The 25685-nt window shown below is 37.0% G+C and overlaps 1 protein-coding gene across 1 annotated transcript in view; it reads left to right on the forward strand.

Annotated features, from left to right (window-relative positions):
* Positions 1 to 653: 653 nt before the first annotated feature.
* The window catches only part of MINDY3 (MINDY lysine 48 deubiquitinase 3), a 45690-nt gene continuing 20658 nt past the window's right edge, over positions 654 to 25685 (forward strand). Inside the window, exons 1-10 of the mRNA XM_030971361.1 lie at positions 654 to 821; positions 7490 to 7569; positions 8701 to 8758; positions 9193 to 9366; positions 12910 to 12961; positions 14833 to 14947; positions 15384 to 15457; positions 15921 to 16000; positions 20669 to 20739; positions 21283 to 21363. Coding sequence (XP_030827221.1) covers positions 725 to 821; positions 7490 to 7569; positions 8701 to 8758; positions 9193 to 9366; positions 12910 to 12961; positions 14833 to 14947; positions 15384 to 15457; positions 15921 to 16000; positions 20669 to 20739; positions 21283 to 21363 — 882 coding nt within the window. The 5' untranslated portion in view covers positions 654 to 724. The remainder of the gene's footprint in view (positions 822 to 7489; positions 7570 to 8700; positions 8759 to 9192; positions 9367 to 12909; positions 12962 to 14832; positions 14948 to 15383; positions 15458 to 15920; positions 16001 to 20668; positions 20740 to 21282; positions 21364 to 25685) is intronic.

The raw sequence follows: 25685 nt of genomic DNA on the forward strand, positions 1-25685 counted from the left end.
CCGGGAATCTTTCCTGTCACAGGCCCCAGGTGACTCTGCCTTAGAAAGGGCTTGGGCAAGTTGATGTGGAGATTGTCAAAGGGGATTTTCAGATTAATTATTACGAAAATCTTTTTCACCGTTAGGGTGCTCAGGCATTACAACAGGTTGCCCAGGGCGGTGGTGGAGTCAGGGTGCCCCAAGTGTTTAACAGGGGTCTGGGTCTGGCGCTTTGTGATGTGGTTTAGGGGTTACAGTGGCACTGCTGGTGGTTGGACATGATGCTCGTAAAGGTCTCTTACAACGCCGATGATTCCATGCTTCTCTAATTCTATTTCCAGAGCTCCCTTCCAACCTTATCGATACAGTAATTGTTTAAGAAAGTGGGCACAACACCGCAACTCCATTTCGGCTGCACACCGCAGGAAGAATTCCAAGCACGAACACACAGCTGTTTCATCTCGAGAGCGTTCAAATCGAGAGGCTGCTCCCTAAGGCACCACCTCCGTCCCGGATTTGCCACAGCGATGCCCAGCCCCACACGGCCCCGGGCCCGCGGAAGCACCAGGGCCTGCTGGGGAAGCGGAAGGGCCGCCCCGCCCGGCCCCGCCCCGCCCGGCCCGGCCCCGCCCGGCCCGGCCCCGCCCCGCCCGCGCGGCCCCGCCCCCGCCTCTCCTGCGCAGGGGCCGCCGGAGCCGCCGGAGCCGCCGCGCCCGCCCGGCGCCGGGGCCGCCGCCGCCCCGCCATGTCCGAGGCGGGCCAGGAGCTCGTCCACCTGGTGTGGGGCAAGAAGGCCGGGCCCCGCGGGCTGGCCGACACCATCTTCTGCCGCTGGGCGCAAGGTACCTGCGTGCGCCGTGCCCCGCCGGCCCTTCCCGCCCCGCTGCCCGCCCGCCGGGCACACCGCAGCGCCCGCGCCGCCCCCCGCGCCGGGGCCCGGGTGCCTGAGGGGCGCCGTGCCCTGGGCGCTGCTCCTGTGCCTGTGTCCGCGCTGGCCCACGCGGGAAAATGATGCAGCAGCTTCCCTTGCTAGATAATTATTTTGGGTTTTTTGCAGCATCGTCTTTAGCCACACATCTCCACAGGCACTTAGAATTGTGTAGAAAAGGATCTGAATTTATTAAATGTAACAACAGGGTCTTATGTCGTGATTTTACATAGCTTGTGGAAACGAACATAAGTTGTGCTTTGGTTTTGGTTTTTTTGTGAAGAATATATGAGTCACAAATAGCAAAAGCGGGGCCAAACTTGGGACAGAGACCCACAGATTTGTTTTTTGAACTGGTTATTTGGCCGTGGAAGCAGGTGCCTGCCAGTACTATGACATGCCAAGAGATAAAGCACCAGTAACACTGGAACGTGTGGTATTTGTAAGGTGTTTTTTTCTGTGTTTAAGTTGCACAGCCAGTGCAGGGTTTGTTCTTGATGGAAGCTTGCTGGTGATCCTTAAAAGTGCAATTGCAATGCTTACCTATAAGAATTATATGCAAGGAATCAGTCTGTATACCTGTCCTGGCTGAAAGAAGGGAATAGTAGCCTTCTCTATAACTTACTGGGGGCTTTGAGGAATTCTAGTAGTGATTCATGTTCATGATAAAACTGTTGATTCCTGGAGAAAATTCATAAGTGATAGTGGAATTTACAGATCAAAAAAATGCGTCCAGGTCTCAGGTTCAAGTTGCTTGAAACTTAGTTTCTTAGTGTTCTCTATTGCTTTTTATTTTTTTAACAAGGGTGTTATCTACATAGTTTCAGTAGATTTGGGAGCTGCGTAGCTGCTCCCCACTGCTGGACACAGTGTATTACCAGGCTCATATTTTTTTCCCTATGTTTATCTGTCTTCAGGAAATTCATTGATAAATATTTAGGGAAAAAAGCCACATTCCCTCTAAGATCTAGAATTTAAGGAGGCAGAGCAAAGCCATTGCTTCTCCTAACAAAATTGCTTATTGAAATGTAATTACTTTCTGAAATATCTCTAAGTTTTGGTAATGTTGCGGTTTCAGTACAAGGTGTGTGCAAAGTCAGAAAAGAAGAATTGGTGTTAAAAAGCTTAATTATTTCTTTAACTGGTAATGTTGGATTGCCACAGTTGAAGTTTTAAAGATAGTTTGTATGAGAAATTTCATCAGTTTCAAAATTTATTGAAATATGTATTGTAATGCACTATACTTGTGATAGAGTGAGGGTTTAATGGGAAAAATCTCCGGACCTTTCTTGGTGGCTTCTGCAATGGAGCTATTTCCAATCTGTCTTTAGGGAAAGTCCTGTGATTGGAATGTGTAGTGCATCTGTTCCCTTTTCTATATCCCTCTCAGTATAATCAATTTTGTATAGGAAAACCCCGTGACATTAAGTTAGACTGTTTGGAGGTCTTGTGCTGAGAATCAAAACAGTCAATTCCAGTTCACTTACCTTGAGTAGCTGCATAATACTTTCACCCAGCTTTCAGTTTCTATTTTGTTGATAAAGTTCTGCAGCATTTACTTGCTGCAAAGAAGGCCCATCAACACTGACTCATCAAGATTTAAAAGAAAAAAGCAAACAAACAAATATATCAAGCTTTATTATTTCCAAAGACTTGAAAGTTTAAAAGATAGATCCTCTTCCACATTAAAAGTGCTGAAAGCATCAAACAACTAATTTGGTCTTGGGGTTTTTTATTTGTTTTTATTTCTTTTGATTGTAGTGCCAGCATGGCATTTATTTTGGATACTTGTTGAGCATTGGCTCATCCTTGCTCAAGCCCTTTGGAAGCTGAGAGCTGTGATTTTCATTTGGAAAGAGAAGTAGGCAGTTGGGAGGGTGTTGAGGAACATAAGACTGATAGCTGTCAGTTTCTGAGTGAAGACAGCACATTCCAGGAATCCTGTTTTGCACCAGACTCCTTGACCATCATACTCATTTGGAGATGGGCTGGTTTGCCAGCAGTTGGAGAACTGACCCAGCTCATGTGGATGTGCTGTTGGAAGTTAGTGGCAGTAATTCCCTCAGATTTCTGCATTGGCAACTTGAAGTATATTGGTTTTATTCCGATCTTAAAGGCATGGCTGTAAAGTTGGTGTGCGGAGTTCTTTACAGAATTTTTGTCTTCATGATTGCAGCAGAATTTGCTGTTTGAACCTTGTGGATTCTGTCTACCAGAATCCTCAAAGCAGACACAGGAATGTAGTGCACAGCTTCAGTCTGCTCTTCGGTGTTTCCTGGCATAGATGTGAGGACTTGGGAAGGAGCTGAGAAGATGACTGAACCCTAAAGGAGCATACCTATGTTAACAGTAAATTCCTCCATTGACCCAAGAGACCAATTTCATGCATAAAACTGTTCTTCAGATCATCCCCAAGGCATGAGACATCATGTCTATCCAATATAAGTGTCTGGCAGGCTGGCACACAGCATCCTTTCCGAATTACATAAGCTGTGTTCTCACTGGTCTTTGGAAAGAAAGATATGGAACGGTCTTCTCCAACAAGCATTGAACTGCAAAAGCGTAGTGGGAAGTACAGTTTTTGTATATGGATAACATACAGTGTAAAAAGGTCGATTTTGTCTGGATTCTCTTCTAGCTTCCAGTTGCCCAGTTTAGTGGCAGCCTACCAGGTAGTTTGTATGCATTCCTCAATCCTTTACAGGACTTCCTATCTCTTTATCCACAACCCATTCAGTGGAGTTTTGTTGTGATATTGCTGTAGTAAATTCTCCTTTGTTTATGTGGGCAGGAAAGTGTTTTTTGTTTGTTGGGGGGTTTTCTCCCCACATAAAATTTCAGAAGTTTCATTTTACTGCAAAGATACACTTGCAAAACCCAAAGCCACAAGCAAAATATGTATCATTCTATTTCCAGTGCTAGAGAAAGAGTGCAACATTAAGATGTGTTGTAAACCTCATGTTTGGGTGATAATGTGTTATTCCAGTGCTTCTGTCAGGCAGTTCTTGTAGCTCTAAAGAGAAAAAGAAATGCACTTCCATGGTGAGAGGTGGCTGAAATCACTTGGTTTGTTCAGCTTGGAGGAGAGGAGACTGAGGGGAGACTTCATTGTGGCCTTCAACATGCACACAAGGGGAAGTGAAGGGGAAGGTACTGATCTCTTCACTCTTGTGACCAGTGACAGGACTTGAGAAAATAGTGTGAAGCTGAGTCAGAGGAGGTTTAGGTTGGGTATCAGGAAAAGGTTTGAAAAACCAGAGGGTGGTTGAGCACTGGAATGGGCTCCCCAGGTAAGTGGTCACAGCACTAAGCTGGACAGAGTTAAGGAGCCTTTGGACAACACCATCAGGCACACGGTGTGACTCTTGAGCTGACATGTGCAGGAACAGGGGTTCGACTTCATAATCCTTGTGGTTCCCTTCCAACTCAACATATTCTGTGATTCTAGGACAAAAAGTGGATAGCTCAGTGTCTTTGTAGGTAGATTGGATCAGCAAGGGTTTTTCTGACCTGGTTAGTGTTGCATGCTCTTTGCTATTGTTGTCTCTTGCATTCCCTTGTCTCTTTCATTCAGGTAGAATTGGGTTTTGTACAGAGTGAAAATACTGAAGAGACAGAGCATCCTTTATGGAATGATAGTTATATCTATGGTGTCTTGGGTGGAAAAAAAGGTTTTTTAGAAATAGGCTGGTAATAACAAGATGCAGAAAAGTAGGGGAGTAGTCATAAGAGAAGAATGGATGGGGTTTGTAGTACTTTCAGCCATGATGTGGCATATTAGATGAAGGACAGCAGTGGTTAAGTAAGTCATGGACTAATTTTGGTAAACTGTACATAGAAAAGAATTAGATAAAAGAAAGAAATTAGGACCTTCATAAATGCCAAATGGGGAAATAAGGGGAGTAGAACTTTGTGTTATGTGATTATGATGGACAAAGGATATAAAGACAGATTTGTCAGTGTCATTACTCAAAATATTGGGCAATGCACTGGCTACCAACAGGAGTCTAGATCCACTTCATCTCCCTGGCACCCTGCCTTAAAAGGTTAAAGCAGCAGAGCAGTAGTAATGTTGAAAAAATTGGGTCAATGCAGCCTTTAATAGGGTTATAAATGACATGGAAGATATATGGTAATGACATTATTTTATATTTCTTGCAGGGAAATGATGCTAATTATACTAATGGATAAAAGCAGACTCTGATAATTTTAAAAAAATATTTTGGCTGCATTACATTTTTTTTCTTTTTGAAATTTTATCTTGAGTGAAAAGAGCTGTATGATAGATATGAAAAGTTGAGAGAAAGCAGAAGTTACTCTGGATTGGAGATGCTCATCTTGGTAGCTTAAAGGGTGGCCAGGCCATTCTTACAAATCATAAGGAAGAGTGTAGGGTTGATGAGTGTTTACAGAGATTGCCCAAAATGTGACTGTTGTAGAGGGTTAAAAAGGTAAGTGGGTGTGGTTTCAGGCTGAGGTAGACTTGAACCCAGCTGGAGTTTGGAATGTTGATTTCTGAAATTTTACCTGAGCTGACTTCCAATTCTGTAGAACTTTTTTAAAAGAGCAAGACCATACTGCCTGAAGCCCATTTTTTTTTTCTTTACAGCTTTTAGAATCTTAGTATTTATTAAGCATTAAGCAGCATTTAAGTAATAAGAAGTGTTTCCTTGGATATTTTATATGTGTTTTGCCTGTGGTTGTATTCTGTGAAATTCTGTGTGATATCGACTTTACATTGTCTGTCTCAAATTTGTATTCATTCTGGTGGATCACTTGATGTTCTTTGTTTTTAGGAGGCAGTTTTGAAAAACAGTGCAGGGTTAAGCTGAGACAGTTCATGCCTTCTATAGGAAGTCTGAAGAATGTGAAGCAAATTCAAGATTTCCTAAGTGTGGTTTAGTGGTACCACACCCAAGTATGTTGTTTTTCTGCAGAAACAAATCATTAAAACAACTAAAAAAGCTCTCTTGTTGAAGTGTGCTTAGATAGCATGCAGTAATGCTTCAAAGCAGAGGAGGACTCACCTTTTAATATTCTAAGCCTGCACAAACCAATTCAGAAAGTTGAAAGGACTGATAATATTTCTTGGTAGGGCATGTTAACAGGGCAGTGAAATGGCGTTACTGCAAGCTTTGCTTCAAGTAGGAGCTAATGGAGCTTCATTGCTACATCAGGTGATGCCAGATCTAAGTATGTAGGCTTGACATAGGCACCTGGGTTTTGGATATAACATACATCTTTGTAATGCACATGTTTGCACATGTGGTTAAAAATAACCTGGAACCTTTGGTCAAATGCAGCAGAAACCCCATGGGTACCCTGATCCTTTTTAAAACAAATAATCACATTGTTATGGAACCTCTAGTATTCTGTGATGAAGTATGGCATACAGAACATGCAATTGTCCTATCTCTTGCTGCTTGAGATGATGTACTTGCCATGCTGTAGTGTGGGGGGATGCGTTTCCTCAGTTCAAATTCACATCCAGGGCTTAGAGTGCTTTTGTTATGGCAGCATGTAATCCTACAGAATTGGGAAGAGGAGAAATTGTGGGGAAGTAGCATTGAACTTTCCTTCTGCTGAGACTGACACTGTCAGTCCATGACAAGATGCATGTGTATCCCCTTTCTGCCTGCCCCACTTGCTGGTGTTTGCAGGTTACTTGCTGACTGCAGCTGCATGGTTTCTAGATTGCAGTGAACTAGAATGACTTTGGCACAATCTTATCATTCCTTAAAAGGATAATGCAAAACACCTCTCGCTCTAAGTTGCTGTGTGTCAGCTTCATCAAGGTAATTGCATGTGCATTTATCAATGAGTAATGACAGATATGAATCACCTATCTTAAAGTCAAGTTTAAGGGCAAGGTGGTAGTGAAACAATTTTGCTCTAATTGCTCCAGTATTTTCTTTATTATGTGACTGTAAGATAATTCTGAAATACAAATTATTAATTAAAAAGCATTAAAGCTGGAGGGGGAAAATTGGTGATGTTGCATCTCAGTAAACGTAGTGTATCTTCTGTAAAAGAACAGTGTATCTTCTGTAAAAGAACACCATTAAGTGGTTTGATTCAGGGGTTGCAAGTGAATATTTAAGCTGCTCAGCATATTTCAGTCTTAATAGGATGTGCTGATAGGTCAAAAACGTGATCAGTGGGAGGCATACTGTACCATTCATCAGGAATAGAAGTGTATTATATATGTTCAGTGAAGGTTCCAAGATATATTTTCATTACATATGTAGACAAAATAGTACAAAAATTTTAATTTATTAATAAGAAATAAACTATCATAAAATAAAAACCATGGTTTAGGTTAGAAATTATTTTGTTTAAAATCCCAGCTGTTGGACCTTTGTAGTCATGATTTAATTGCAGATATAAATAATTAATGTCTGTCCTTTCATCTGTACTCATGACTTTTTTGCTTCAGATAGTTTAACCATATGCAGTTACATTATCAAGGAAACAAAAACCTGATTTTTAAAGGTGAATAAATCAGGCGTCATTTCTGTTAGGGAAGGAGTATACATACTTGTTTACATATTTCATTAAATAAAATCCTTTTTCATTTGACAGGATTTGTTTTTAGTGACTCTGAATCAACTGCATTAGAACAATTTGAAGGTGGCCCTTGTGCAGTGATAGCACCTGTACAGGTAAGATGCCTTTATTGGTTTAAAATCAGTGAGCCCAAAATTTGTTCTTTATATATTTGGAGCTAAAATAAATATGAAAAAGAAATTGCAGATCAGTTGTATTTTGATTTCATAATTAAAGTATGGAGGAGGCAAAATCTCTGTAAAAAGGTAGGGATGAGCATGGGCTGATTTTGAACTATAATTTTGTAGGACATTTGTTTGAGGAAATGTAGCAGGCTGATCCAAGCAGAAGTAACTTCAAAATCAGGAATGCATTGTAAAGGGGAGGAGGAAAAGATCAGATACAAATTTAACCCTAATCCTTTCACATCTCTTGAATTCCCTGCCTTTAAGGGGAATGTCTGTTTCACAGTGTCTGCTTTTTTTTTGTAATTCTGTATTAGAAATATTTGAAGTAGTTGATTTTCACATAGAACAAGGTTTGCTTAAAAAAAAAAACATCTGTTAAAAAAATCTGTAATGGGAGAAGAGGGTGAGCATGTCAGGAAAGCAGTGAAAGTTGAACCAGCTGTTTCTGAGGTGCTAAAAATACTTGAAATGGCAAGACTCTGCTTCATGAAGTTTCTTCTTTCATTGTTCCTTTTCTGTAACTTAGAGTTTGGTTTTTTTTTTATCATAGTATTACATTAGCATTGATGATAAAACAAAGCAGGGATATGGAGATGCATAGGATTTCTTTAACCTGATCTGGAGGTTATTATTTGCAGTGGTTAAAAGAGGTGGGCTTGTTAACTACTAAAGAGGTTTGTGTTAGTGACTAGAGATGTCTTGTATTACTAATCAGTTATACTGAAAAATATTTGTGCCTCCATTCTTGCAGTCCTTTGAGTCTGGAGGTGTCTATGCCAATATGTACTATGTGTATGTGAAGTGTACTTGAGGTTCAAACTCCATGGTGCTGAATGTAGTTATGAATTAGTGATGTTTACTGACTTCTCCCCATCAAACCTTTGTAGCTGGTTTGATGGGAAAAAGTCAGTAAACAGGGCAGGCTCAGAGTCTTGTTCTGAATGGTAAGCAGCTTGAAACTCTTTTAAAAACATGCAAAAATGCTTTGGTGCTTGTGACATAATGCAAAAGGCAATGTTGTCTTGTATTTTAATGGTATTTTATTCTTTGGTAACAAAGGCATTCCTTTTGAAGAGGCTTTTTACCAGTGAAAAGTCTACTTGGAGAGACTGTCCAGGTACAGAGACCCTTTTTTCCGTCCCTCATTATTTTTCAATTTTATTTATTTGTAAAGCATGTATTAGTTAAAAAAAACTTTAAATATTTCACACTTTGTTGTTTGTTTGTGTTCTTCCATATTGTATGTATGCTACGTGCTTCAGAACTCCAATTTTGATATCTATGCTGGTGGTTAATACTTCCGTGTTTTAGAAATATTCAATTGAAATCTGTTATTAAGAAAGGGAATGGGATACAAATCCTATAAAACCACATTTTTTTAAAGCCTTATAATCTTTGGTCCAGTATAGTCAAACAGCAATTAACATTAGTAATTAATGAGATAAAAGTAATAATTATTTAGATAGCATTGATGTATAAAAAAGATACTAGTTGCTTATATATGACAATGGTTCTCAGCAATCAGACTCATGTAGGTTTCTGATCTTTCAGAAGAGGAGCAGAAGAACCTTCTCTGCCATACATTATGTGATATTTTGGAAATGGCTTGCTCTGATAATTCTGAGTCATACTGTCTGGCAACATGGATAAGAGGAAAAGCAACGGAAGAAACTGCTAGTATTTCTGAAAGTCCTGCAGAATCTAGTCATCAAGAGGAGCAACCTTGTAAGATGTATTTCTATGCTAAATTACCCATCACTTAGTGAAGTATTACATGGTTTTTGAGGGACCACTGCTATTTTATTAATTCACAGATGGAGGGTTTGCCTTTGTGATTCCATTAGCAAAAGACAAGATTTTTGTCTGTTGTAATTACAGGCATTCATCCTTTTTGTTGAAAGCAATGTGATGTCTTATCACTGCAGTTCTAACATACATGTTTCTTTAGAATTTCAGCAATTTCCATAACGTTCAATTTTATTTTGTAATTTACTGGGACCTGATACATCTTTAATTTTGAAACATCTACATGCTTCTTAACACTGGAAGAATACTTGTCACTTGTTGCTTTAGAAGAATTTTGTAGAAAATTCTCCAATGCTTTATTTATTCTAAATTATTCTGAGTCCTCTGTTATGGAGAAGTAGCCTTTTTCCATTTGTCTGTGCAGTACCAAACAACTTAAATCACCTTCTGGTAAATTGCCTTAATTTTTTTGCAGTTTGGAATTTTTCAGTTACCTGCTTTTTGCAATTGTCTTAATTCCTTCATGAGTTACAGACATCAAGGGTCCAGGAGACATCATGTGTTGCACTAAGATGAGGCATCCAGTCATATCTAACTACTGCAGAGTTAGTGTCATGGAAAGTTTGTCTGTGCACATATGATCAGAGAGTTGTATTTATTAATCTTTAAACAGGAAAGATCTAATGTGTTAAAAGATAAGGTGCTTTTTCTTTGCTTTTGTTCACAATTTGTGCCTTAAGAAGTATGAAAATCTCTTCACATGAGAACATATTGCTTATAGAGGTGCTGTCTTTTGATGGAAGGAATATGTTACTCAGCAGTTTGTGGCATAACTACAAAGTAAGAGCACACAAATAGATTTATGTGTGCACAGCTAGTTATAGCAATTTGTAGTGCTGGAGCTCTTTGTTACGAGTCATCTTCATCTGCTTCTAGCAAGTGCTCCCTGTGCCTTAGAAGGCTCAAGCAATAATAATTAAAATGATATTTAATTGAAAAAACAAATGGTCAGTGCATAAGAGCTCCAAGGTGGGCTTTTTTTTTTAAGTAAGAAAAGTATTATACGGAAGGTTTTATCTGCAACTTTTCTGTTATCTTTGCAAGATAAGGCAATTGTAAGTCTGAAATTCCAGGGGTGTTTTCCTTTTTTTTGGTTGTCTCTGAAGCTCTTGCCAGTGATAGGAAGTTTGTTTTCTACATAAAGTGAAACAGAGACTAGTTATCTACAGGATCTTACTGTCCTGTTTTTTAATGTATTGCTTGAGTCCAAAGAACTTTTAACTGTAGAAAATGTTCAACAGTGAACAGTGTTTTTAAACACACACTCAAGTTAATAATTACTCTCCATACTGACACTTATGAACTAATCCATTCTATTACATAACTATATTTTTCATGTTTCTGTGCAAGTCTTCAAGTTCTGCCTGACTTGTCCTTAATAATGTGCTCAAGGAAGACCAGGATACATTTCCCATGTACAGCCTGCTTATGTTATGGGCCGTGTTGGTCTCTTTCATTGTTTCTATTCTACATTCCCTGGTAGACACTGAATGCACCTCTCCTATGTACAGCATTTTGCCTTCTATGTGTAATGCTGTATGCTTACCAATTTAAGATATGTTAGTTAGGTTTGGGCTTTTTTCCCTTCCTCTGTCCTGCTATTTACCTGTAAACCATTTTCTTAACCTGATTAAGGGTGGGACAGAGATGTTGAGGAGAGGATATTGTGAGTAATGCAAAGTTGTGTAACTGCTAGTGCAAAGGAATGCATTTATTTCTTGCTTGGTTGCTGTACTCAATAAAAATAGAAACTGGTATTGTCATAGTTGATTGGAGTTAAGAGATGAGTTGGGTGAGCAGGGAGTATTACAGACACAGCTCCATATGGCAGGCAGTTTGAGAATTGGATATGGGCATATGTTTATAATAAAGCCATGAAATATGCTTAGACACAGCATGATAGAGTATAATTTTAAAGAATTTCTAAGCAATTGTATTTCTCATACATCTCATGTTCTCTTGCTGTTTGTTCTTTTTCATTCCACTAAGCACTGTCTTTATTTAGCATTGTTTGGGTTATGTATAGCTCTACTTCTCTTTAGAATTTCTACTTATTTCCCTTTATTTCAAATAGTAATTATCTTAGCATTTCACTCTGTTCTTTAGTAACAGAATGAAACTGCCTGTCATCCTGCTCTGTGAACAAAAGGTGGATTCGAGCACACTTAGTGAATGCAATAGCATTTTTCATCTGCTTTTGTGGTGTATAGCAGTCACTTGTTGGCCATGTGCTGGCTTTAGTAGTGCAAGTTCCCAGGTTCAAAGATTGCTTTATATGAGTTATTCCCTCTAACCTTCTGCTTACAAAAACATGTGTTCTTCAAGCAAGGTTAGTTTTTGCAGCATTTTCTGCAATTTAGATTAATAGTTTCAAATTTTATAAAAATGTCTTAAAAATACATTCTTTTAAGTCCAGTTTTACTCTTGGTAATCTAAGCAATTCCTTGTAGTTATTCAAATGACAAAAACTAAAATTCTTAAGACTGCTGCTGCTCTATTTCTTAAGTAGAAAATGAAAGAATTCTGTTGCTTGAGAATCAATTGTATTTGCATGTAGGGCAAATTAAATACATCTTTCAAAATGCAGTCAGAATAGGCATAAAATGCCTTTTGGGGAATTCTGGTGGGGAGAATTGATCAGTGGTACTAACCTTAATGGCTTCAGATATTAACTGAATTGTATGCAGCCACATTCTGTAGCTCGGTGATCAGACATTGTTTAAATACTCAGCATCAAGTGGTATCTATCAGAAAGCAGATCTGTCTGTTTTGTGTATTGCTCTACTAGCAGAAAGAGAAAGAAAAGAATAAGGAAAGATATAAAGCCTGTGTTGAACTTGGGAAGACACTAATGCTGTATTTTTTTATGTCCTGAATGCACACTAATTTGAAAGGCTGTTTATCAGTTAATGAAAGAAAACAAGAACTGACTTAAAAACAGAATGTGTAAAACTGTTTAGAATAATTCTACTTTTTTGTTTGTATTAAATAAGGATTAAAGGTGAAAAAACAAACTAAATTACAGTAACAGAAGTGTATATTCAAAGAAAAAATACAGCTTACCTACACTGATAAAATGATCCAAATAATCATGCTTGCTTTTCTAGGAATTAGTACTTCTTGTTGACCTGCAAAATTATATCTATAGTATGCATATGCTTGGTGACTTTGTGGCAGCCACATTTTGTACAAAATCAACAGCTCAGTATATGACAAATATTTCCAGCATGCTAGTGGCTTTGTGCTTTTAATAAATTGATTAGTCCAAATAGAAATGTTCTCACTAATTTGTATGGCGGAATCTTAATGTTGCAGTAAATTAGTTTATACTAATCAGTTAAATTTAAATGTCAGGAGAGGATTAAAAATATAATTAGAGCTTGAAAGTATTCTAGCTTGCTGTGTGTATCTTGTGTCATTTTTTTGCCATGTGTAGTGCTCAAAAGTGTCTCTTGTGTATAGCTGCCTTGGCTGTCGAAGAGCTTGGCTTTGAGCGATTTCATGCATTAATTCAGTAAGTAATATGTTGGAACATTTAAAATGCAATATTTTGAAGTTACACTAATATTCACAGGCCTGAAAGGGGTATGCTGAGGAACTTTTTGTGTGTTACTCATCAGGTTAAACTTGGATTTCAAGTTTTGGTTTGGGGGGTTTTGTGTTTTTTCTTTGCATTTTATGTGGAATATTTTAAATGGACATTTAAATGGAACATTTTAAATGGTATATAATTTTGAGCATAAGTATTATGCTTTAAAATAAAATTGAAGCAATGTAATGTGATAAACTGGCTAGATAGTTTATGCATTTCAACTTTATGAACACAAGGTTCTGGGAATCTAATCAAGATTACTATTTAAGTTAAAGATGTTAATCCTCAATAATTATATGATGTCATCAGCACTTTTTCCTGATTTGAGATATCATAAGAAACATTTTTTAAAAATTAAACGTAGTTCTTTTTTGGGGGTCTAAACCCAGAGCTCACAGTTCTAGTGAGTTTATATTTAAAGGTAACAGCCTTTTATTTTCATAGTGAACAGTTGGGTAAATATTATACAAATCAATCCCCAAAGAGTAAATAAAAAGCAGTAGAATTCCAAAAAACACCTGAGATGGAAAGTGTTGCTAATTAGAACTGAAATAACCACAGCTCATTTTATCAGTAGTAATTATAGTTTATTTTTAAAATCCATTGTCATATAAGGAAATAAGAAAGAGGAGAATATAAAATTTTTATAACCTTAGCTATTCAAAACACTAATTTCCTGCCCTTCCTCCTCCCCTCCTGCTCACCCCTTCAATCTTTGTACTTGTGGTTCCAAATTAATTTTTTTCTGTCATTCTCACTGGGAATCAGTGCTCTGGCATTTGCCTTTAGACATCAGGTGGATTTCAGAACTGGCTTTGCCTTGCATACCTTGTATGCCATGTGTACTCTAGTGATGAAGAAAGAATGTTTAGAAATCAAGTATTAGCCAGAGTAAACCCATCTGTGGATATATTTTTGTAGATCTTGTTTGTTTTCTAAACAAAGCTTACTAAAATTGTGCAAGAAATCAGAAAAAAAGTAATGTACTGTTTGTAAGCTAAAAGAAGACTATGATCTAGTTTGAATTACTCAAACTAATGTTTGTGTTCTGGAATGTAATATTTAGCTCTAACTACCCAAGGAATTGCGAGTGTGTTGCTTCACTGGGATATTGGTGAATTTCTTCCTTTCCTCGGTTTTTATTTCAGTTTTTTTCCTTTTTAAACATATGATCACATGGTGTTACCTTATCATCCAGGCAGTCACCATATTATGCAATAAGATAGTATCCCAAATGTCAGTGTACCACTGTTCAATGTTTTGAACAATTTACTTTTTCCAGAGCTAGTGTCTAACAAAGTCAAATTCTTATGGGAAATAAAATAATTGCTTCAAAAGCCTGGAAGATAGTCTTACCTGTTAAGTGGAAGGTTTTTCTCCATTTTTTCTGGGCTGAATGATGTTCAGAACACTATATAATGCAAATGTTTTTTTGGTGACATAGTCTATTTGCAATTTCAGTAACATTGTTCTATAGAATTACAGTAGTTGTGCAAGCCACTCAGCTTTATCACACGCATATGTAACTTTATGGTTAGTGTTTGCATATAAAAATCACTCATTTTTGCATTTTGCTCCAGAATTATTTATCATCTGCAGATGGCAGTTACTGTAACTCCAGAGGAGCTGCTGTGTCATTCTGTATATAACACCAGATCTGTTCTACTTTTACTTTGACATTTTCACGTTAGATGTTAGTAATTCTTGGTAGTGCTTTGTGACACTATTCTAATGCTTCATCTCAAAACATACTTCTTTTCTGTTGTTTGTTTGTTATTGTTTTTTGTCTTTAGCAAACGAGCATTCAAAAGCTTCCCTGAACTGAAGGCTGCAGTTTGGGATCAATATTCAGCATGGACAAACAGATTTGGAGTATTGCTCTTTCTGTATTCTGTAATACTGACAAAGGTTTGTGGGTTGCTTGATGTATTTTTTGGGTGGGTTTTATTTCCTTGTTAAGAGAAAGTTTGATCATGTAATCCTTTTTCTGTAAAAGGTGAACAAATAAACTGATGAACTAAGTCAAGTCCAGATAAATTGATGAAATGGTATCTTCACTGATGTTGCAGTACAGTTCCAGCCTAAAAATTTGAAAGGCTCAGGCCTTTGTTTTTTTTGGTTTTGGTTTGTCTTTTTCTCTTTTGATCTGGGAGACTTAGACTTACAGATTTTGAGAACATCCTTCCTTGCAACATGTTTGAAAACAGCTTCCTTTGAAGAGAAAGCAGACTTTTTCAGTTCATGTAAAAACATCAGCCTCCCAGTGTTTCACTGTTGCATTCTGTTGTATAAATGTTGCAGCTCATTCCTTAAGATGGCAAAAATGTTTGTAATTTTTCTACAGGGTATAGAAAACATAAAAAATGAAATTGAAGATGCAACTGAGCCATTGATAGATCCTGTTTATGGTCATGGAAGGTAAGCTGCAAAAAAAGTTTGCTACCACTTAAAATAGGTTTTTGAGCTAATTTTTTGTCTTATGTAACTGATCATTCTTTTAGGAAGTTACTGACATTAAAAGAGAGACTCAATTGTAACTTAAAAATAACTAAAAGCAACACTGAAAAGTGTGTCTATTTCACTTCTAACTCCTTTTAGTACATCAGTTCTGAGGAATTGCTTCTGTTCTCATTGAATTTTCAGATGGATAATTTTCAAATTCAGGGCTGCATTCTGTATCAAGTTCATATTTGAAAGAGTGGAAATGATCGTTAGGGTTCCTGAATTAAAATACATACTAGTTAATGGAAAATAGTTACAAAATATCTGCTTGAGTAATTCAATAATTTTTAAATTTGTTACAGATAATCACATTTTTCGAAATAAATTTCATGTCCCTTTTAATTTCTTATGTCTTACATAATTTCTTTCTGTTGTGTAGCCAAAGTTTGATTAATCTGCTGTTGACTGGACATGCTGTTTCTAACGTGTGGGATGGAGACAGAGAATGTTCAGGAATGAGTAAGTTGGTTCTAGTTTATGCTTGTTATTTTTTACATACTCTGAAATGCTGACCTATAGATTTGGAATATATTCCATTTCTGTTTTGATAGTCTCCTTGTTTACTGCCCTTTGAATTAAGTAGCTTTCAAATGGAAGTAAAACATATTTGCACAAAATTGCTGATGTGAATACAGTGGATGTCAGTGAATACAGGATTGCCAGCTACAAGTTGAGTGTAGATGTTACGTGGATGATGGAAGGGAGTGCAGTCTCTGCAATTTGGAAAGTTTGAAGACAAGGTCACTGTTCAAAACAGCCACATCAAACTGGAGGAATGGACTGACAGTAATGTCCTGAGGTGCACCCAAGTCCTACATCCAGGGTGGAATAAACCCGTGGAACAGCACAGGGCAGCACTGGCTGGCTGGGAAGCAGCCTAGCAGGGAAGGACCTGAGGCCCCTGTGGGCAGTGAGCTGCACTCACTCACTGGTGTGTCCTTCTGGCCAAGGAGGACTGTGCAGGAGGCTGGCCAGCAGCTGAAGAGAAATGGTTCTTTCCCTCTCTCTGGCACTTCTGGGACCACCTCTGGGGTGGGGTGTCCAGCTTTGGGCTCCCCAGTGCAGGAAAGACATTGACATAGTGGAGTGATTCAATGAAGGCTCATGATTAGAGGGTTTTTGTGGTTTTTGGGCTTTATTTTACAAATAGAGATTATATGAAAACAGGAACAGTTTGAATTGTTCACATCTTCTCTTTAACTGCTGCAAAGTCCATCTCAGGTTCATCAGCATGTTTCTTACAATAATTTTCCATCATCCAAGTCAGCGCAGAAAATACTTACTTGAAATGAGGTTCAGGACAGATCCATGCAAGACCTGAATCCAAATGCTCTGGTTTGATGATGAACAAGTAATATAATCTCCCTTGAGACATTTTAGACTTGTACTTGGTTATGATTTCATGCAGCCTATACTTTCAGACTTAGAGAATGTCATTTGGATATTCTATCTAACTTTCCTCTATTTGACATTGTTGTCATTTATCCCCCCTATTTCTAATAGAAATTTGTTTCAATTAGCCTTCTGTGTTTTATCTGTATGTTTTCTTCAGTACTCTTAATTTTCCCTTTTTGATTATGATCTATCTTTCTGAATTTTTAGGTTATGATCAATCAATCTGAGTTTTCTATGAGCTTTCCTTTACATTAGGCTAAGTTGCTCTTCTGCAATTCAGTATATTGGTTTCAAAAACTGTGAGTTCATTCCCTCATTTGCATTTCAGATTATCTTTCTGGTAGGCTTTTTCTTAGTTATCCAGATTGGAATTTTTTTCTTTTCTGAGAATGCTGAACTTGCTTTGGACACAGTAATAGTCAGCATATAGGTTCTCAGTCAGTTCTGCCCTAAAAGCCTAGAATGAGAGCTCCCATAGAGTCTGTCTTTTTGTGGAGAGCGGAGGAACAGAAAATGATCTTTAATACTTCTTAAGGATCTGGTATTATGTGTCCTGTTAGTTTTTCTGACCAGTCAAGAAACTGGACTTTATATTGGGAGCCCTCAATTTTCTTGAAGCTGTTGGATAATTACAGCCAGAACCTGCATATACGCAGTCTGAAGTCTATAATCATATTTGTTACCAAGTGATTTGTTATAATCTATCAAAAAGAAAGATAAAGAGCAGTTGGTACTGCTCACAACTTCTTAGGCTAGGCTGAATTTTGGATACATTGTCACATTTCCTTTACATAGAAATCCTTTTTATCACCTTTTCTTGTTTGAGCATTTCTCTTGGATTTTGTTTCTCTTTTGTGTGTAAAATCTTCAGCTTCTTTCATGTCAATGCTTATGAGCTTTTCATGTAGAAGGGTTGAAGGCATCAAAATAACAACGACTGAATACTGTTTTATATAGAAGTTATCTGAAGTCACTTTACCTCTTTTTCAACTATTTAGATAAGCAGTTTTTAATTAATAAATAATTAAAATAATTTATAAGCCATTGTAAAGGTACTGCCATTACTTTTAGCAGTGATGGAAGAACAGACTGAGTTGCAAACTTGAGGAATTTACCATGTCTTTGCAGACTGTGCTCAGAGCACTGGCTCTCACAGTATTGCATATTTTCCAAACAGAGTAGGAGTCACTAACTGGGGTTGTTCTTGGCCACTGGTGGTAAAAATGCCAGTGAAATGATATCTCTTCTTTGACTATCTGCATGTTCTCCTTTAAACCTTTCTTCTTATTCTGATCTCTTCTCTTGCCACAGCTATCCCCGATGGGAAGATATGGGGAGGTAATTGGTATTTTTTACTGCTCTTTTAGGGCTGTTGTTTCTCCATGCACTGTAGCAGTTCCCTATGAATGCAGCCAGGGCTGGAGCTGCTTTTCCCGGGCGATGCCCGGGATTTGTGGGGTTGGTGTGGCCGCTGGGTGGCGCCGTGCTGATGCGGATGGAAACAAATGGGTTCAGAAATTGGGAGTCCTTTGCAAAAGTGCTTTTCCAAGCAAGAGAAACTAACTTTGTGACAAGAGGCATAAATATTCATTTTCTTAGTTGATCTTTGGTGTTATCAGATGTCTTCCAGTCAACTTCTCTCTTTGTGGGGTAAGGATATTCACAGAATAAACTTTGATTTAGTGCAGCTAGTCTCCTTTTGTTTCTTTGTGAATCATCTGAGAGTAGTTTTTGCTTTTGTGTCTCTCCTCTCTGTTGGCTCATTCTGAAGGTGGCATAGGTAGATCAGTGACTACAAGCTGAAGTTAACCTAGGAGCTTCCTACACAGATACACAGTCTGTGTAGCTTGACTACTAACTATTCAGAATATTCACACTGGGTGGCTACTGTTGTAGCCAGAATCACAGCACTCTACAGTTATCAGTGAGAGTTCTCATCTAGTTATCTTTCAGGGGAGCAAAATACCTAAGCATAGAATTATTTTGGATAATTTTCTGAATAGTAAATATTATTTACACGTGACTTAGTTGTTCTGTGCCCAGGTATTGGCTCCTACATCTGAATCCCTTGTTTAGCAGACTGGACTTCTCATTGATTTTTGTTACTGGTTTTTAAGAAATATATGTGATGCATAAAATTACTTCCCTAATGCACTGTTGCTTACTTCTGCCACTGGTTTCCTTCATTGCACGTATAAATGTGCTATTTCTGTTTGTTAGCTGTTCCCTGGTTTGCAGAATTCTTCACTAGTTTTTTTTTAATTGGGCTATAGCTGTCTTTCACCCAGCTCAAAGAAAGGATGAATTGTCTCAGCATATGGCAATTTATAGCCACTCAGCTATTTGCCAGGGAGATAATGGGGTTTTGCAAAGGATAATCTATGCACCCTGAACATTTTAATTCCAAGCAAGTTTGAAGGTAATCTGTAAAAGCACAACTTTCAGATCAAAGAATTCTACACTGCAAAGATCATTTTAATATGTATAGCTCACACTCTAAGGAAGGAGTTGTACTTCCAGACACAAAGGCAGTGAATAAGCTCATGTTTGTAAGATTTTTGGGTTTTGATTTTCAGAATTGGATGTATGGGGACTTTTGCTTAACAGTAGATGGAAAAATTAAACCACTACTATAATAACTGTTCTGCACTGTTGCAAAATTAAGTGAGGTAAACTTGAAGTTGGTGAAGGGGAGTATAGCATGCCTGGTGCTGCAGAATTCACTTCAGCAAATCTAGGAATCATTTAAATTCAGAATGGTTTCTTTCACTTGCTATGGTCCTCATGCTTTAGCCCATTGGTAAAGATGTCAGTTTTATGCTGTTGTACATAGAAGACTGGTGTTAAAAATTATGGTTGAGGCTTAGTGTTTTAGAGGGAACTTTCAAATATGGAAGTCAGTGTTCAACAAAACAAAGGAAATCCAGATATTCTTAAAATTGATCATAGTATATGCTTCCAGTATGTGCTGCTGTTGTTAGACAGTGTTTGGGGATCCAGCAGAGCTGCTCTAAGCAGACAGTACTTGGAGCTCCTTAGATGATGTATATGAAAGCCCAGAGCTTCTTCCAAATCTGCATAATTAGGTTTGAAGCTTGAATTTTGAAGTACTTTATTTATATTAGAGGACCTCAAGTAAGGCTCTGTAAGTGCTCTTCCAATCAGTAGTACATAAATATTTCAGCTATTCCTGGCAGCTGTGTGTGTTTGAGAGCTTTAAATGGAAGTCAGTATTGAAAATCAAATTAGTTTTTCTACTTAAAAAATTATTTTTTCAAAAATTGTGTTTTATTATTCAAAATGTGAAATGTGTAAGATAAATATGACCAAGGAACTTTAAGAAAAAAGAGGGAGAGAGGAAAAAGCATTCATTTATGCATGTATATGGGATTTTCTTTTCTTGAAGATAGCTATTCTTCTTAGATTTTTCTAAGAATAATTGTGATGTAAATTGTAAATATTCCCCTCCTACAAAGTTCAACAGGTTTTTTAAAGAGACTATCAACAGGAAGCTCTTAAAACCTTGAGTCTGGATCTTATTTTATAGAGAGATCTTATTTATAGAGATCTTGTTTTGTAGAGAAAGAAATTACCATTTTTGACTATATTTTGATGATTTGCTATTGTTTCTAAATTGTTATTATTTGACCAAATTTGAAAGTAAGAAAAAAATGGCTTAGAACAGAATTTGCAGATTTTTCTTGAATAAATTTTGTGTTTTCTTTTGAACAGAACTTCTTGGCATACATAAACAGGCAACAGTAGGCTTTTTGACATTGATGGAATCGCTGAGATATTGTAAGGTAAGCTGTGTTCTACATAACTTAAAATTTTTCTTTCATTAAGGTGTTGTGGGCTTTTTTAACAGTATTACTGAAAGCTTTACTGTGTATTATTGGAGATCTTAAAGAACTTTCAAATAATGTTGAAATTTATATATTGAGACATATATTAAGACAAATATATTATAAAATGCTTTCTTTATAGTCTGTATTAAATTCCTTTAGCTTATCTCAGAGTTCAAGAGAATAATGTAGTTGGCAGAATGTTGGTGTATTGACTGAAACTGGCTGCCCTTTAATTTATTAAATAAATATTGATTCTAAATTGATTAATCCAAAGCCAGTTAATAAATCAAGTGGACTTCTACCTTTCATTAGCATCGGATTATAGTATTGTTAAGCATAGTACTTGTCTGCAACCTAAACACATAATTTTATTAAATATTTTATATCATTGGAGTCCTAACCATTCTGAAAACTAACTAAATTTTCATTAATTTGGTCACTAACTAGATGACATGTCTGGGTTTGCTTTGTATTTCTGATTTTGCTGTACCTTTTTAGGTTGGCTCCTATTTGAAATCTCCAAAATTTCCCATTTGGGTACTTGGCAGTGAAACACACCTCACAGTCTTCTTTGCCAAGGTATGTTAGATGTGGTTTTGGTAACCTCAGACAGATAAACACCACATTAATTCAAAGTACAGATCTTGCTACATGGTGACTTTTATGTGGCTTTAATGTAAAAACATAGTCACTAAAGCTGTTAAATAAGCCTTTCCTTGAAGGCAGAGTTGTTCCCATACTTAAGCAATATTTCATAACTTGCAGTGTGAAGTCTTCTGGTTTTAGCTTAATTTATTGGGCTGGGGGTAGTTTATGCTTTGGAACACCATGCTTGGGATAAGTACTGTCTCAGATTTCTATAGCGTAAGAGAGATTTATATAGTAGTTTCATCTCCCTGACAGTATTTCACAATTTTTAATCTGTAGTTGGTTGTTCTAGATTTAAAATAGATATCAGGACTGTTACAATAATTCTTTATATATATTCTGTCAGATATCTACTGTAACCTGTAAAACATAAAATGCTTTTGGGAGGACTCTCAGTTTAAAATCTTAGACCAGATTTTCCAAGGAGACAGTTTCTGTTTCTTTAGTTGAAGACTGTAAGTTGCTTACCTTAAATTTTATTTTTATAGAACATTTGTTTCTGATTAAAAATTTTATTGAAACTTTGAATGGTACCTACTAGTATGTTTATTGGTACTTATTAGAAGTTAACTTCCCTATACCTTATATCTTAAAAAGTTAATTAAAACTTTAACTATAAATCTTGAAAATAAATACTGGAACATACAACAAAGATAAAACTGTAAATTCTCAAACAGTTGAATTTCCTTAAGTAAAACTTTTGCCTAATCTTTAGAAAGACAGCACAAATACCTAGATTTTTCTTGCTAAGAAACAAACCTCCACAATATATTGAAAGTTTGTGTAGTAGTATTTTTTAATCTTTAAAGTTAAAATTTTAAAAATCCTTGAAAATAATTAGCCAGTTTTACACATTGAAATTTTTTTTGCAAATTTTTAATCCCTGATGTCAGATAAATATTCTTTCTTCCTTACTCCGTGGAATAGAAAAGTCCTTCTTCACCTTTGGATATTTGTTTTCTGCTTTACTGTCTCCCCAGTCTTTCCTAGTAAAGCTTTTTTTTTCAATTTTATCCCCAGTTTTTCTGAATCTCATCAAAGTCAGCACCATGTAGACAGCAGTGTGATGCAAATAGGTATAAATGCTCTGTTAATGCCAGTCCAGTGTTCCTCTCACAATTATCACAGCTAATGCTCATGTCTACAGAGGCCATTTCCTGACAGAAATCCACTTCTAATGCTCTTTCTTTTAGGATGCTGAAGGCTGTTTCCTGGGTTTAGAGTAACTGGGTATCAATATCTGATGTCTCCAATTGGTTCTCCTTTCTTCACTGAACTCCACTTAGGCTGTGTAGAACTTCAGCTTGTGATTATTAAAAAGCAGAATAAAGAATTGACATGGTCTTGGCAAAGAATTTCTTAAAGTAGCGTGTGTAGTTGTGTAGATGGTGTTTGATACTAAGGATGTAGCTTCTAGTTTGATGGTGAGTTTGATTACATAAGAAAGAAATGTTCAGAACAGAAAGAGAAAAATGAACTGTGGAGCCAAAATCAGTGCAGATTAAATTTTTAAAAAACACAAGTTTTAATTCTTTCAAGCTGCATATATTTTACAGGAGCATAAAGCCTTATTTTTAAATAGAATAATGTTAGGCTATTATTAATTATTCTGTTAAGCACAAAAGTAGTCAGTTTTGTCATTAGCTGAATAATTTGGTCTAGAAATCTAGAAACAGCAATCTTCCTAGGCTACTGTTGCTATAGACAACTAGCATGGGAAAATTAGGGAAGAGAACAGAATCTTAATTTCCTTGGTTTAACAAGCAAAAGGTTTTACTCAAATTCTGCATACTGCTGTACTTAAAGAAAGAAAGCTGGCTGCTGTTCTGTAGTATTTAGATGTTTGACTCAGATTTTATACATTAGATGAATGATAAACATTTTTCTCCTATCAGTGGAATGAACGATAAACCACAACACTCTTCCATCTCAGAACATTTTGATTTACACATTGTAGACTTCTATTGTTGTCTGCCACAATACGTTTGCACTACTCTGAATGTGGACCATTCTTTTAGCTGTGACTGTAGAAATGTTTCATTTTGTAAAATAAATGATTCTGTTCATAGCTGCCATTCTAAAACTCTGTATTTTCAATGGATTTTAATGTGCAAAATGCAGCGCAGTATTTTTGGCTGAAGGTCACACATATAGCTTAAAGTGAAAATTCATTAACCAAAGTGTGGAATTGGGCTTAAGCTCTTTTGTAACTGCTGCTGCATGAAATAACTGTAAACAGAGACAGCTGTCAATTCCTAGTTTTAAGACAAGTCTACAGTGGGTCAGCAGTTTGTCCTGTTACTAAAATAGTAAGTTTTCTTCTACCTGCATGGTCTTCATCTCCACATCTTGACTGTCATAGCATTTCTGTGCATACCCAGTGAGTTATTAACATTGTTTTAGTACAGAGACTTGGAGATAGAAAGAAATAACAAATAATTTCTTTATTGTTTTGATTGAAGCACATTTTATTAAAGACAATATCAGTAGTTTCATTGTCTGGGACTTAACCAACCTGTCATCAGCCAAATAATTATTTGTACTTAGATCTTTTGGAAAGAAAATAGAATCTGGAAATATGTGAAATGAGACCTCACATCTTCATTTCTAGAGTCTTGAGCAAAAATACTACAGCTTGTTCTGCAGATGGGTAAATGTTGAAGTCAGGAAGCACATGCAAACATCTATATTATCTAAATAGTTCTTCAAAACTCTGATAGTTATGTGTGTCATAGTAGAGTTGGAAAAACTTTGTGAATCATTGCAGCGGGGGTCCCTAGCAAAGAACCATAAGTAGTACCATCATATTATTTTTCTTCACAACTGTTGTGTGTATAAAGTCAGAGAGCTGCTTAATGCTCGGCAGTCCAAATTTAACATTTTCTGAAAAAATAAGTGTGGCTCTTACTCCTAGTGGTCATGGACTGTGCATTTGCAGCAAGGTAGATTATCTATAGGTTACTAAATCTAAGCAGCCATAATTTCTGCCTCTCCCTGCCCACTCTTCCTTTCAGTGAATAGAAAAACTTTCAAATGGCTTCAGTCCAACAAAAGCAAACAAGGAATATGTCATCTGACACAATGAACTTCCCTGCATGCTCTGTCAGACAGTGTGAAGGCAAATATGTGATATTGTAAATGTTCTCCAAAAATCAGCTTTATTACTACAGTCTTTTTGCATTGTTTTTTCTCTTTCATTGTCAGGATAAGAGAGAGTAGGAAGTGGGGCAGCTCTAAATAAGGCTGTGATGTTCTGGATGAAATGCTGTACAGGCATTTTGTAATTATTTTTATGATACTCATAGGAAGTTATGACAAGCTGAGACAACTCAGAACTTCTAGGAATGCCAAAATGTGGTCAGACACTGTATAAAAGAGTACCAACAAGTTGAAATGTTATGCAGAATATAACAAGAAAATGTTCCAGTGCAAACAAACAATAGGAAGAACAGCAGGAGGTTAATAGGTGCTTTCTAAATTGTGTTGTGACATGCAAATCCACGTTGTACTGAAGTTTGAATTCAGACTCATTGAAAGTGAAAAGACAGCATGGAATAAATGTATGTCTGCTGACTTTAGGTGATTGAAATTGTGGGGACACTTCAGCTGTGTAGGTTTTTAAGAAATTTCCTTTGTTTCTATGTCTTTGAGCACAGAGACCACAACAGAATTGGCTATCCATTTTCAGTTACAGCATTGTGGCATTTCTAGACTTGAGGAGTCAGATAAGCAGAAAAAACGCCTGTCTGAGAAATCAGAATAAGTTACAAATTACTGTTTTTGAAGGAAAATGTCCTGTCCTGGACTCCTGGAACCACATTGGTTTCAGATTACATTTTTTTATTTCTCTGACTTTGATCACTGTAACCTGTTCTACACATTCTCAGGGCCTTTCTTCTGCATCCTTGATAGCATTGTCTCTCAAAAGAAAGAACATTGACTTCTCTTCCTAAACAATCTCTTTCATCAGAGTTCAGCTGAGGGGCACCTCACCAAACACTGACACTGCTATAGGAGAGCCTAAATGTGGGTCAGTGGTGTTTACCAGAGCAGGGCCGAGGGGGAGTGTGAGTTGGTGCAGCATTAGGCTCAGAACACCAACAGAGATTGTCAGTGGTGTGAAAGGAATCAAAATGCATGTGTAAAAAATCAGTCATTATTACTATGTGTTAACAAACAGCTCTAGTTTCTACAAAAATAACCCATGTGTATCCTTTAACTTAAGAACTCTTCTGCTTAGGGAAGGGAGTGAA

Source organism: Camarhynchus parvulus, chromosome 2 (genome assembly GCF_901933205.1).
Source record: "Camarhynchus parvulus chromosome 2, STF_HiC, whole genome shotgun sequence".
Classification (NCBI taxonomy): domain Eukaryota; kingdom Metazoa; phylum Chordata; class Aves; order Passeriformes; family Thraupidae; genus Camarhynchus; species Camarhynchus parvulus.